The 15,037-nt window shown below is 41.0% G+C and overlaps 1 protein-coding gene across 4 annotated transcripts in view; it reads right to left on the bottom strand.

Annotated features, from left to right (window-relative positions):
* The window catches only part of MED15 (mediator complex subunit 15), a 45,062-nt gene that overhangs the window by 7,977 nt on the left and 22,048 nt on the right, over positions 1–15,037 (bottom strand). For 3 of the 4 annotated variants that reach the window (XM_034790742.1, XM_034790739.1, XM_034790740.1), the window contains 2 exons: positions 11,309–11,428; positions 633–775 (listed from right to left, as the gene is read on the bottom strand). In XM_034790742.1, coding sequence (XP_034646633.1) covers positions 633–775; positions 11,309–11,428 — 263 coding nt within the window. The remainder of the gene's footprint in view (positions 1–632; positions 776–11,308; positions 11,429–15,037) is intronic. The other variant, XM_034790743.1, reaches the window with a different exon arrangement.

Raw genomic sequence — 15,037 nt, 5'->3', positions numbered from 1 at the left:
CTCTTCCCCCCAAAAATTTACAATCTAAGACTAACCCAGTTTTTTGTCAGTTTCACCACCACTCTTGCAAGGTAAAGATTCAGAATCCCTGCCAGAAAGGTTTGATTACAGCATTCAGTAAAGATTCCAAAACTAACACCACTGAATTTTGACTTAGTGGGAGAGACTCACTCTAGCAAGACTGAATTTTGTTAGTAGGTCTTTAGTAACTCCAGAGGTCTCTGAATAACTCCCCCCTCAACCCAGGAGCATGATGGGGTCTTTTTCTGCAGACCAAGCAGAAGCCTTGGATTTAGGGGCCATTGCCTTCTGCTTCTGACATCCCATCCAATCCTTTAACTCCCTCCTTCCATTAAGCCACAGTAATCAGGGGAGTATCTGTATGTGGCTACACACAGAGTAGCCTCAGAGAAGGTGAATGGGAAGGGGATAGCAATATGAGCATGACTCCTCCAAGTTCCTATGACATGACAGCCCAAGACCTCAGGGCATCACTAGGGTTGGACTCCCCACTAGAAAGTGCACCAAGGCAAGCACCTATGACAACTTTGTTTTAACCTCCAGTCATGTTCACCATCTGGTGAGAGCATCTGCAGCTACCACGCACCTCAGGTGGTCACATTCTGGCTCACCTGACATTCGAGTTTGGCTGAGAAGTTGGCTGCCCTGGTTGAGGTGATGGCTGTGGCTGAGGAGGTGGTGGCATTGACTGGGGTGTCTGCGCTTGCTGGACAGGTGACGGAGACGACATCATGGTAATGCTGCTCTGGCTGACCTGAAATGGGAAAGAATACATTCAACAAAGGAGAGAGCGGATAATGGGAACCTATCTAAAAAGGCTTTGGCTATGGTGAAAAGAGCATCCTCTGGACTCTATAAGAAACAGAAAGTGTTAGTTTCCTAAACTCCTCCATAAAGAGAGCACTGCCAGTACCTCACATTTCTTTCTTGGGGCACCCAGGGGAATGTTTCACACCAACAGTTAAAACTCCAAAAAACATGAATTATTTTGGAGTAGATATTGATTTCCTCCTTCTTAGATTAAAATAGCAAGAGTTTCTTCTGAACTATCATTTCCTTTATTATAACAAGATCATGGAGGACTGGCTTGAGAATTTACGACCACAATAAAAAACCCATCCTTATTTTTGCTTTCAATCTATATTCTTCAAACCCTTTTCTTATTTTTTGGCTACTGCATCCAAATCAGTTTTCTTTAGGAGGAGGGGGAAGGAAAGGACAATGTATGGAGAGTGAAACGTAAGACTCTTGATATTTAAATTTGAAAGCCTGGGGGAGCCAGAAAAGTTTTCAAGTGGTTGGGATGGGGTGGGCAAAGGGGAGGTTATTTTGGTTTTACAGATAGGATCAGGTTGCATAAACCCAAAGGACAGAAGGCTCAAGCGGGGGAGAGTCTTCTAAGAAGCCCCAATGACTTCAAATCTACAACCCTTGGCAGGAGAAATTCTGTGTACAATAAAGTTTGTTCTTCAACTTGTAATCATAAAGTGATGAAATTAAAGGATGTGGATTGAAATAAACCAATTTATTCCTATAATCTTGTGGTGTTAACTCAGATAAACAAAGGTAAGTTGAGTTAGTCTACAAGACAGAACATCATGACATCACAGTATCCCATGAATTTACCATGAGTCTTCTAATGCGATCTTGATAATCAGCCAACTCAATTTCTACCATGTGGAAAGCAGAGAGCACAAAAATTCCATTCCAAACACTTCAGGTGCTCTGTAGATTTGCTCCTTTCCCTCACTAATTCAGAGCAAGTCCACTATTGTCACAGACCACACTGAATGCAGCAAACATAGCCATGGCATGATCTACCATATGAACCCAAAGGGTCACAAGGTATTCTTGGCCTTGAACACCACATCTTAAGGGTACAGAAAGAGTTAAAGTTTTCCTAACTGGCTGTCCTCTCACATTCTCTTCTACCTCTTACACTGCTTACAATGAGCCAGAACGTGAAGGTTACTATAATCCTACATGTGGTGTTCCAGTGAGCTTTGGACTTTAGTAAAGTGCCTCCCTCAGCACAGCAAAATAGCAGGGAAAAGACAAGTGCAAAACTGAAGGGATGGAGATTCTAGACAAGAAAAAGTAATGAGCCCAAATGATCTAGATAGATGGAAATCCAGGGCCTTTCTGAACCAACAGACACTCTACTAGTTGATAATCCACTAAGGTACAGCTTAAGGTTCATGGCAATGCAACATGTTATGGTCTCATTTCTACTTTCAGTAGAACCATTCCTTTCCCACCCACTCCCCCATGACTTTAATCAGGGCCAGCTCTAGGCACCAGCAAACCAAGCACGTGCTTGGGGCGGCAGAATTCCAGGGGCGGCACACTGAGGAGTTTTTTTTTTTTTTGCTTCAGCAGCTGCGCTCTCGGAGCTTTTATTTATTTATTTATTTGCTTTGGCAGTTGGGCTCCCAGGGTGGTTTTTTTTTTTGTTTTTTTGTTTTTTGCTTGGGGTGGCAAAAAACCTAGAGCTGGCCCTTCTTTAATACAGGGTTTCAAGACTTCTCTTTCCAGATGCTTTGAGGTAGCGGAGTTACCTCCCTTTTCGCCATAATAAGCAATGAGGCTGTGCTCACTGGTTTTCATGGGAGGGGAATATTTGCCAGTCTCTCTTCCCAGAAGCTGAAGAACAATGCTTGGAATTAAATGGCGTAATTCTGCCTCTCATGGAACTTTTGTGCCCTGAGAGCTCAAGTGAACGAAGAAGAAAAACGTTTCACAGAGAGTTCCCCCTGCTTTCACTCCCAGTCTGCCCCAATGCACAGGTCCTCTCTTCTTGGCACGTATCCCTTCAGAGCACATCAAATAGCGTGAGCTGTTGAAGAGCAAAGGACTGCCTCTGCAGTGCTCCGAGCCTAGGACCAGACCCTCATCTCCAGTGTATGGGATCCTTCTCTTTAAACGATTGTATACGCACTGTACAGCGCCCCTACGACACAATGGCAAACTGAATTAATGCTTATATCCTGTTTCCTTTCCCAGCACTACCCGTTCCCACAAGGTATGAGCACACACAGAGCACTTTCCCTCCTTTAAAACCAGCCTGCAACCCCTGCTGGACTCAAGTGGGGAAGCTGCAGTCTGGTGCTTGACACTCAGTGTGGTTATGACATTTTCATATATTCCAAGGCCATCTTCTAGTCTGACCTCCTGTATAAAAAGCTCCTGCCTCCTCTCTAGCAGCAATCTCTCTGCTAAGGGTACAGTGCTTTACGAGATGCAGGTCAGGCCTGTGCTGAGCACCGACCTCTTCAGTCCATCCCCACCAAAGCTTTAGTTATCGACCTACTTACTTTCCCAAGGCTGCTTTGGTGCTTCAGGAATCTTCCCCTACCAGAGGCCATCTTATGCATTTGTAATCTTCTGACTCCTACACTGCACTATTCCCAGGGAGTAGGATTATATTATACAATAAACAAAACCTCCATTTCCAGGATGTGATCTTTACAGCTGACTCAGACTAGCTCTGTGAAGTCCAGCTCAATTGGACTTTAGTTTTGACAGTTTGCACCCCAAGAGTACAGTGAATCCAAGCTACCCCGTTGCTTAGAGAGTAGCACATAATGCTGCCATGTTCTTTAGGGGAATCTCACCAAGTAGTAAAAACACCTTTGGCCTAAAGGAAAACTCTAGCAATCAGTTACCTAACAATACTTATATTTTTTAATGATTAAACCAGTGAACAAAACCCTGTAGCAAGCTGGATTCAAGTTTATCACCAAGGACCCCTGCTTTGCTGGCAAGACTGAAAATTCTGCAGAAACGTCAAATAAGCTTAACAAACAGGTTTTCATATTCGCAGTTGGATCAGTATCTGTCCTATTAATTTGATATTAAATTCAGTTTTACTTTATTCCTAGATTTCCAATGTGCTTTTTGTACCAACATTTCATAAGGGCAGTGTAGCAGTCAAGGCTACTGGAGATTGTAGCAGATCAGGAGGGGAAGCTGGGGATTTTGACACCAAAGAATATGTAGCAGACAGTTTGGGATTAGTATACTGGCTCTTAATTTATCAGAAACACTTGGCTAAACATTAATAAAATAGAAAAGAACTATTTAATCTGACGTTTAAATTACAATCAGTAGGCTTCAGAGTCGACCCAAATGAGGTAAACGGGGAAGCTCACACCTCGGTTATTGTTTTAGACTTAGCAAGACCCCACTGACATTTAATTAGTGTTTCATGGCACTTCAGTCGCAAGGGCTAGAAGCCTAACATTTTTTAGATGAAAGTTTAAAAAAAACAAACAACAACAACAACTGAGCTCAGTTCTGAATTTGGTGACAAGTTCAATAGCCATGAAATTGTTGAGTACTAAGCCCTACCAGCGATTAATAGCGCAGCTGCATTCTGAGCAAGATCCAGAAGCTACTCTGCAAAGAGACAATCAAGTCTTGTGGTGCCAGGGGCACATGCTGTGTCTTGTAGGACAAATCAAAAGCACAGTCTGGACAACAAATATTTTTTTATAACAAGTCCACATTTGGTCCTTTCTTGGAAAAGTGTTATCAAATATGACACCAAGTTTCTTAACTTTAGTACTATTTCCAAATTAATCTTTCAGTTATTGAGATCAAGATAGACTTATGCAGACTACCAATAATCAGCTACAGCCAGAAGTAGGGCTGTCAAGTGATTACAAAAATTAATCGCGCTGTTAAACAATAATAGAACACGATATTTAAATATTTTGGATGCTTTCTAGATTTTCAAATATTGATTTCAATTACAACACAATACAAAAGTGGTCACTTGATATTTATTTTTGATTACAAATATTTGCACTGTAAAAAACAAACAGCATTTTTTAATTCGCCTAATACAAGTACTGTAGTGCAATCTCTATCATGAAAGTTGAACTTACAAATATAGAACTATGTACAAACAAATAACTGCAATGTAAAACAACGTAAAGCTTTAGAGCCTACAAGTCCACTCAGTCTTATTTCAGCCAATTGCTCAGACAAACAAGTTTGGTTACAATTTGCAGGAGATAATGCTGCCCGCTTCTTGTTACAATGTCACCTGAAAGTGAGAACAGGCATTCTCATGGCACTGTTGTAGCTGGCATCGTAAGATATTTACGTGCCAGATGCGCTAAAGATTCATATGTCCCTTCATGCTTCAACCACCATTCCAGAGGACATGCATCGATGATGGCTTCTGCTCGATAATAATCCAAAGCAGAGCAGACTGACGCATGTTCATTTTCATCATCATGAGTCAGATGCCACCAGCAGAAGGTTGATTTTCTTTTTTTTGTGATTCGGGTTCTGTAGTTTCCGCTTCTGTGTGTTGCTCTTTTAAGACTTCTGAAAGCATGCGGCACACCCCGGTCCTCTCAAATTTTGGCCGGCACTTCAGTTTCCTAAACTTTGAGTCGACTGCTGTAGCTATCTTTAGAAATCTCACATTGGTACCTTCTTTTCATTTTGCTAAATCTGCTGTGAAAGTGTTCTTAAAACGAACAACATGTGCTGGGTCATCATCTGAGATTGCTATAACATGAAATATATGCCAGAATGCGGATAAAACAGAACAGGAGACATACAATTCTCCCCCAAGGAGTTCAGTCACAAATTTAATTATCACTTTTTTTTAAAATGAGCATTAGCAGCATGTCCCTCTGGGATGGTGGCCGAAGCATGAAGGGGCATACGAATGTTAAGCATATCTGCAATGTAAATACCTTGTAACGCTGGCTACAAAAGTGCCATGTGAACACCTGTTCTCACTTTCAGGTGATATTGTAAATAAGAAGCAGGCAGCATTATCTCCTGTAAATATAAACAAACTTGTTTGTCTTAGCAATTCTCTGAACAAGAAGTAGGACTGAGTGGACTTGTAAGCTCTGAAGTTTTAAATTGTTTTATTTTTGAGTGCAGTTATGTAACAAAAATCTACATCTGTAAGTTACTCTTTCACAATAAAGAGATTGCACTACAGTACAGTAACTTGTATGAGGTGAATTGAAAAATACTATTTCTTTTGTTTATTATTTTACAGTGCAAATATTTGTAATAAAATATAGAATCATAGACTTTAAGGTAAGAAGGGACCATTATGATCATCTAGTCTGACCTCCTGCACAACACAGGCCACAGAATGTCAACCACCCACTCCTGTATCAAACCTGTGTCTGAGCCACTGAAGTCCTCAAATCATGGTTTAAAGACTTCAAGGTGCAGAGAATCTTCCAGCAAGTGACCCACACTGCAGAGGAAAGCGAAAAATCCCCAGGGCCTCTGCCAATCTGCCCTGGAGGAAAATTCCTTCCTGACCCCAAATATGGCGATCAGCTAAACCCTGAGCATGTGGGCAAGACTCACCAGCCAGCTCCCAGGAAAGAATTCTCTGTAGTAACTCAGATCCCACCCCATCTAACATCCCATCACAGACCATTGGGCATATTTACTGCTAACAGTCAAAGATCAATCTTATTATACCATCCCCTCCATAAGCTTATCAAGCTTAGTCTTGAAGCCAGATATGTCTTTTGCCCCCACTGCTCCCCTTAGAAGGCTGTTCCAGAACTTCAGTCCTCTGATGGTTAGAAAACTTCGTCTAATTTCAAGTCTAAACTTCCTGATGGCCAGTTTCTATGCATTTGTTCTTGTGTCCACATTGATACAGAGCTTAAATAATTCCTCTCCCTCCCTGGTATTTATTCTTCTGATATATTTGCAGAGAGCAGTCATATCTCCCCCTCAGATTTCTTCTGATTAGGCTAAACAAGCCAAGCTCTTTGAGTCTCCTTTCATAAGCCAAGTTTACCATTCCTTGGATCATCCTAGTAGCCCTTCTCTGCACCTGTTCATCCTTCTTAAACATGGGAGACCAGAACTGCACACAGTATTCCAGATGAGGTCTCACCAGTGCCTTGTATAATGGTACTCTACTGGAGTATCTCTTATCTCTACTGGAAACACCTTGCCTGATGCATCCCAAGACCGCATTAGCTTTTTTCACAGCCATATCACATTGGTGGCTCATAGTCATCCTGTGATCAACCAATACTCCAAGGTCCTTCTCCTCTGTTACTTCCAATTTATGAGTCCCCAGCTTAACAAAAATTATTGTTATTAATCCCAAATGCATGACCTTGCACTTTTCACTATTAAATTTCATCCTATTACTATTACTCCAGTTTACAAGGTCATCCAGATCTTCCTGTATGATATCCCGATCCTTCTCTGTATTGGCAATACCTCCCAGCTTTGTGTTATCCGCAAACTTTATTAGCACATTTCCACTTTTTATGCCAAGGTCAGTAATAAAAAGATTAAATAAGATTGGTCCCAAAACCGATCCCTGAGGAACTCCACTAGTAACCTCTCTCCAGCCTGACAGTTCACCTTTCAGTACGACTTGTAGTCTCCCCTTTAACCAGTTCCTTATCCACCTTTCAATTTTCATATTGATCCCAATCTTTTCCAATTTAGCTAATAATTCCCCATGTGGAACCGTATCGAATGCCTTACTGAAATTGAAGTAAATTAGATCCACTGAGTTTCCTTTGCCTAAAAAATCTGTTACCTTCTCAAAGAAGGAGATCAGGATGGTTTGGCACGATCTACCTTTTATAAAACCATGTTATTTGTCCCAATTACTGTTGACCTCAATGTCCTTAACTACTTTCTCCTTCAAATTTTTTTCCAAAACCTTGCTTACTACAGATGTCAAACTAACAGGCCTGTAGTTGCCCGGATCACCTTTTTTCCCTTTCTTAAAGATAGGAACTATGTTAGCAATTCTCCAGTCATACGGTACAACCCCTGAGTTTACAGATTCATTAAAAATGCTTGCTAATGGGCTTGCAATTTCATATGCCAGTTCCTTTAATATTCTTGGATGAAGATTATCTGGGCCCCCCAATTTAGTCTCATTAAGCTGTTCGAGTTTGGCTTCTACCTCGGATGCAGTAATATCTACCTCCATATCCTCATTCCCATTTGTCATGCTACCATTATCCCTAAGCTCCTCATTAGCCTCATTAAAGACTGAGACAAAGTATTTGTTTAGCTATTGGGCCATGCCTAGATTATCCTTAACCTCCACTCCATCCTCAGTGTTTAGCGGTCTCACTTCTTTTTTCTTTGTTTTCTTCTTATTTATATGGCTATAGAACCTTTTACTATTGGTTTTAATTCCCTTTGCAAGGTCCAACTCTACATGGCTTTGGCCTTTCTCACTTTATCCCTACATGTTCTGACCTCAATAAGGTAGCTTTTCTTGCTGATCCCACCCATCTTCCACTCCTTGTAGTCTTTCTGCTTTTTCTTAATCAGCTCTCTGAGATGCTTGCTCATCCAGCTTGGTCTACAACTCCTGCCTATGAATTTTTCCCCCTTTCTTGGGATGCAGGCTTCTGATAGTTTCTGCAACTTTGACTTGAAGTAATTCCAGACCTCCTCCACCTTTAGATCCCCAAGTTCTTCAGTCCAATCCACTTCCCTAACTAATTTCCTTAATTTTTTAAAGTTAGCCCTTTTGAAATCAAAAACCCTAGTCAGATATATTTTTGTTTATCCTTCCATTTAGTTTGAACTGAATTAACTCATGATCGCTCGAACCAAGGTCATCCCCTACAACCATTTTTTCTATGAGGTCTTCACTACTCACCAAAACCAATCTAAAATGGCATCCCCTCTTGTTGGTTCAGCAACTACTTGGTGAAGGAATCCATCAGCTATCGCATCCAGGAAAATCTGAGCCCTATTATTATTATTATTATTATTATAATAAAGTGAGCAGTGTACACTTTGTATTCTGTGTTGTAATCGAAAACAATATATTTGAAAATGTAGAAAAACATCCACAAATATTTATTACATTTCAATTGGTATTCTATTGTTTAACAGTGCGATTAATCACAGTCAATTTTTTAAATCGCGAGTAATTTTTTTGAGTTAATCACATGAGTTAACTGTGATTAACTGACAGCCCTAGCCATAAGCTATTTTCTACTGCTGTTCTACCCAGCAGCAACATGTCTGAAGACAAGATAATGGCAACACATCCAACAAACAACATTAGTCAAGCATTTCTCTAGGGTACAGACCAAAACCACAGCATCCATGGGACAAGCAGAACTAGATATTTTTCTGAATCTTAATTGAATTTCGGGGGATTGGTTTTACTCAAAACTTCACACTGTGGGACGTGAGCTACCCAAACACCTGCCCAAGTCAGTTTAGTTTTTAAAACATTTTTCCCACCACTGCTAACTGATAGTCTGTTCATCCCACTACATTTTCCAGGAGCTATTTGCATTCCAACTGGTGCCACATGTACACGTTCCCCTCTTTCACTGGCCTAGGCTTCCCCAGTTGTCCAATACTACAGGACATAATTTTCTGAAATCGACACTTACAGTCTGCACCTAATTCATTTGATGTCAAGAGTTAAGACGTCCCAGCAACCACTGACACAATAGCACTAAGAGGCCAATATATAGAACGGGCAGAAGGGCTAACAGACTAAGGATCTCTCTCTCACTGGTGATCTCACTTTAATGGCTGGATGAGACACTCAGGGCTAGTAGTGTAGCAACGCCTACTGACATTCTTCTTTGACTCAAGTAATTCCAACTACAGAACAATTAGCAGGATTAAAAGAATTTTCCAGTTCCAACCAGAAAAAAAATGGCATTGAATAAACATGCCAGAGCCTGCATCTTTCTGCAGCATGTGCCACCTTATCCAACCCCTTACTTTAACATGAAGTGTACCTACTAAGTGTGACACTTCAGCAGCAAGAAATACACCGTACAAAGGACTCCGGATTTATGGGTCTCAGATACTCCCAGAGCTCCAAGGCCTGCTAGCAAAGGAAACTCAACACACAATACTGGGAGGATGGCAGAAGTGTCTTGTCACCCGTTAACAGGAGAAAGCAATATGGAAACTGGAGCTGCTGGGCAGGTATCAGTGTGAACATAGACATGCAGCTCATGAGGCCCAGGGAGTCTGTCTTTATACATGCAAAGCCAATCAAGCGTTGGGATGAGCAGCAGGAAGAGTTGATCTCCGCTTCAGTGTCACTGCAGGAGATAATTTTAAACTAAGAGATTCACCCAGGGCTGAGCACTACAGAACAGACGTGCATGGTTTCATAACCAATTCATAGAGTTGAAGAGGGACTGTGTTACTGTGGCAATGCTAATAAGTAGATGAGCACCGAACTCCTTTTCTGTGTCCTTCTAGTTTTCCCTGTTCATTCCTGAGATGGCATATGCTGCGCAAGTGAAATCCAAATGCAAGCAAAGCTAGTGCTGGTCCGGTTCTGTTATGGAAGGTATAATAGACTCACACTTTAAGATCAGAAGGGACCACAGAACCTCACCCACCCACTGCTGTAATTGACCCATAACCTCTGGCATATTCTGATCCAACACTTCCCAAAATCAACTGGATGGGGGCCCTTTTCACTGAGGCAGGTCCACAGGAAAGGTGCAGCTATGCTTACTCCAGCTACATATCTTTGAATGGACTGGCAGAACATGGACAACTTCCTGAGTGAAAGAGGGGTAGGAAGTGCAGCAGAAATCCAGAACTGTAATTTGGGTGCATAATCATGTGCAGTTTTATTTTATTCAAAGATTGTAACTTACTACTTTAAGCTCCTGGTAAAGCTGCAACATTTTTTTCTTCAGTTCAGGGACATTTCAATTAGGGGCATTCCATATTTCCTACACTATGTCCTAATCATCAATTGAAACTGAAATTGGCCAACTGTATTGCTCATGAAAGAGGAACTAACACTAGCGAGAGCAATGCATAGTATGAAGAGGTGTCAGGCAAGCTTCCCAACACAACTCAGCCAATGCCTTGCACTCTGGCCCATGACACTTACTATACGAGTCCTGGGGCCTCTCCTCAGCAAAGACTAGCCATGCAGTGGTTTTGTGATATGTGCAAAGATTAAGCAGAGACCAGAAAATTCGATTCATTTGAGACCTGAACCAGATATGAACATGGAAGTTTTAAACATGCAAATAATGTGAATGGTGTCACTTTTGCAAAGCTTTATTCAATACCTCAAGCTTTCAAAAAGCTTCCATTTAAAGGGGGAAAGGTACACTTTGGACAGTCCTGCTAAAAAAAACAAACCCAACACTACGAGTGGCTAAGAGCAATTATCTGTACGTAGTATTTTGATGAAGACAAAAGAGAACTTTTAGTTTGATGAGCACTAAATATAACCCAAGTACTGAATGCCTTGTACAATCTCTGACACAATGCGCTTCAACTCAGTAAATACCTGTGGCATTTGCTGTCCGCCCAAAGGAATGGAGCTTGGAGGCGTGGCAGATACAGCGGTGGTAGGCGGGAACCGTGGTCTTATTTGCATCCCACCTCTGGCCATAGTTGCGGTGATCATCTTTGAGGACAGAGGGACAACAGACAAAAGTAATCGCAAAACAAGAAATGCAGTGCACTGGCAGGATGAGAAGCACATGCAACCTCCAGAATGGGACTCAAGTGAACTTTTCTCCAGATAAGCCTACTAAGCTAGTTTATGGATCCAACCCCCTGCTTCATATACTCTATATCTCCATTTGTAGAGGGGTAATATCTAGATTCAAGTATATGGGAAAAGGCCAATTATATAGAAGTATAATTTGGTTGAAGGGGGTTCCCAAATTTTGCCTGACATCTTGAATTTCTAATTTAATATTGGAATTAATGGCTCTAAGACTTATCAAGAATGCTTTATACAAGCTTCTTCAATTATATATTGTCACAAGTCTTGGTTTCTGATGTCCTCTACCACATTATGGATTCATCTGAGGATTTGAAACCCACAGCAATATTTGTACACTGCATCTTTCCACATTAATGGAATGACAGACATTTCAACAGTAATTGCTGATAAGAATCCTCCAATGAAGCCTGTGATTTAGTGACCAAGATTTCAGAACCAACCAACCTATGGCAGTATGACTCCAAAGCAACTTCCAACAGAAAGGACTTCTAGGGTTTAGATAAAATACTCCCTCCTTCTTCCTGCAATCCCCAGAGTAGGTGAAACGTATGGTCAAAACTAAAGCTTGAGTTCCCTTTGGGTGAACACCCATCCTCTCTGCTAAACAAATAGCCCTAAGGCTTCAGAGGCCACTAACTTCAATTAAGTACTAAAGTTCTAACTTCAATAAAGTAGGTTTCCCTCACAGATATGTTCATCTCTTTTCTTGGTTTCCAAATTACAAGGACTCAAAAGAATCAGTTGGAATATAAACACTGCTTAGGACAGATTTCAAGGGTCAGCACTAGAATGGATTTATTTTTAGAAGTAGTCTTAGGGGTGAGCTACTCCTGGTCCCAGAACATTCAAATCTCCTTGCAGGCTGCTGGGTCTAGAAACCATAGTTTTTTTATAATGGCTTTAAATGCTGTAATTACAAAGAATGTGCTGTGGATCAGAAGTCTGATACAACAAGTAAAAAATTAGCATATTGTGGCACATTCTGCTACTGGGATTCAGGGAATTTGGGCACATTTATGCATATCAATGAGGAAGAGCTCCTTTTCACGTCTATAACAGACAGAGCTTCAAGTCCCCTTTTTCTAATCTGCATACTACTAATTGGTGCTAGCAGGACCTAACTAATCCAGGTGTGAAAGAAGTCTCCTTTTATTTGAATGACTGTGGGCATTCTTGCTTAGTGTTCTGTGTCAATGAGTTGAAGCAGCCAGCAACATGTCTCTAGAGAGTCAGAGAATGCATGTGCTTACAATTGTTAAAATAAATAAAATTAAATTACAACACAGCAAGACTGAGAAAGGAAAGCAATAACTGATAAAAAACCAGCATCAAATTCAGCACAGCTGTTAGTTCACAACATCAGAGCAATGAGGTCTCTTTCCATCCAGGCAGTGAGGGATGTCAGAGACAGGATTTCGGAAGGTAAACAAATGAGAGAACTTCAGACACCACACACACATGCACATGTACAAATACAGCATGCAACAGCCACCACAAGCAAACAACTGAGCATTGGCACAAAGCACAGGTGGATGCTACAGAGTGCAGTGAAGAGCTACAGTGTCAACAGAAGAGCTGGTGGAGCAACACAACCCTAACAAAAAGGAAAATGCTGGCAGAATACACATCCCTCAAAGCCTAGTCCACCCATCCCACGGACTCACATGTGCACACATGAGGGTCCAGTAATGTATGTGAAAACCCAGGGATGCCATGCTGAACCGCATGTACCATCTTGGTCCTGTTTCTCATGCCACACCACCAAGTGAGTATTAGATATCTCCTCCAGAATCAATGAAATTAGATGCAGATTCACTGTTAAGGAGTCTGGCTAACCACGAAGCAACAGAACAAACTCCGATTCAAAGGCTTACAGCTGTTTGGTGGTTTGCTTTGGTTTAGTTTGTTTTTTTAAAGCCTGTGCTGCTGGAGAGGAAGGGAATGTACTGTTAGAATTATACCAATTCCATGATCTTCGAATAAGGAATTCACCTTCTGCCACCTTTCCAGGTGTTCAAAAAGTTCATTATAATATTTCCAGTGAGTAGGGTCCCCTGCCCATTTGGTATGTGAGGGAGGGAAAGGAGTTCAAGAGACTACTGTTGCTTTGTGCAAGCAACTACAGGACATCAGCACCACATTTACAAGACTTATTGTGTAAAAATGGAAGACATTGCTGCTCCAGTGACACTGCTCTGGGGCTTCTGGAGAAAAATTTATACTGGAGGCAAAACAAAACTACGTTTGAGATACCCTCACTGGGAAAATCAGGACAAATTAGTTTGTGAGAAGGGAGAGAATCCTTCCTAAGAGAAGAGGGGAATAAAGAAAGGATTCTTCCCCTGTCTAAGATCTAAATCCTATGATTTGATAGTATCAGTCAGTCAGGATATAAGAACTTGAGTCTTAAAAAAAAACCCAGATTTGTTCCAGATGAAGTCTGATTCCTTGGTTTGAGGATTCAGAATTCCCCAACTATCCAAGTTCGCATCATGTTGGGATTACCAGGCCAGCTCCTTGGCTTTCAAAGAGCAACAAGCAAATCTGCATTCTGAGCATCTGGAAGAAGTCAAAGCAGAACAGAGTGTCTTAAATTTTAAACTTAAGTTCAGGTTATCATTCATCTTTGTGTGGTTTCCAGTGTGATCTTATGTAGGCTCTGGCCATTAGGACACTGCTTACTTCATTCATCTGCTCAGTCTATGAGCACAGTTACGGTCTCATAAAGGGTTGGAACATAAGCAGCAGAATGCTCGTGTGTGAACAAAATCACTATGACAACTTCAGAGAAAAGTCAAATTCTTGCTTCCACGCTTCATCCATGTTAGGATTTAGAAATGATTTTAGCTGTACCCAAAGACGCTGAACAGAGACTTAAATGAAAAGGACACAAACATACTGGTGCTCCTAGGTGCTATGATAATACAAATAATAATAGCAGCATTGATCCAGACTCCCAGACCATTTGACAACCACAGGACATAAAACTAATATATAATGAGGCAAGTGTTATGATAGGGTATGCTTATAATAAAACTTCCTCAGAATAGAATCTAGAATTCAAGGAAGCTTTACAGAAAATTTTAAGGAAGTGGTGTTAATGGAATAAAAGTAATAGGAGGTAACATTTACTCTCCAAAAGCTGTTCTTTATAAACCCGAGAAAATCCAATCAATGCTCTGATGTCCAGAACTGTATTGACATATTCTACCCTTCTATAATCTCAAAACTAAACATTTTACTATATAAAACATTATTACACAAAGTACACGAAATATGTTTAGTTATTGGACAGAAGAGAATTAATTGAATTTTAATTGATTTACCTTGTATCAGTATGGACCTACATGGAGTTTAGTGAATAAACCTGCCAGTGGGGTTTAGAAAGCTTTCAGCAGCCCTAATTTATGACAGACGCTGAGTTATACTTTAGTTTATCCCATATGGCAATGTAGCTGTGATGCAAAACCAGCTGTCAACCACCATCACCTGAAACTTTCCAGA

Source organism: Trachemys scripta, chromosome 15, assembly GCF_013100865.1.
Source record: "Trachemys scripta elegans isolate TJP31775 chromosome 15, CAS_Tse_1.0, whole genome shotgun sequence".
Classification (NCBI taxonomy): domain Eukaryota; kingdom Metazoa; phylum Chordata; order Testudines; family Emydidae; genus Trachemys; species Trachemys scripta.
The sequence above is the reverse complement of the archived record's forward strand: the minus strand, read 5'-3'. Positions and strand labels throughout refer to the sequence as shown.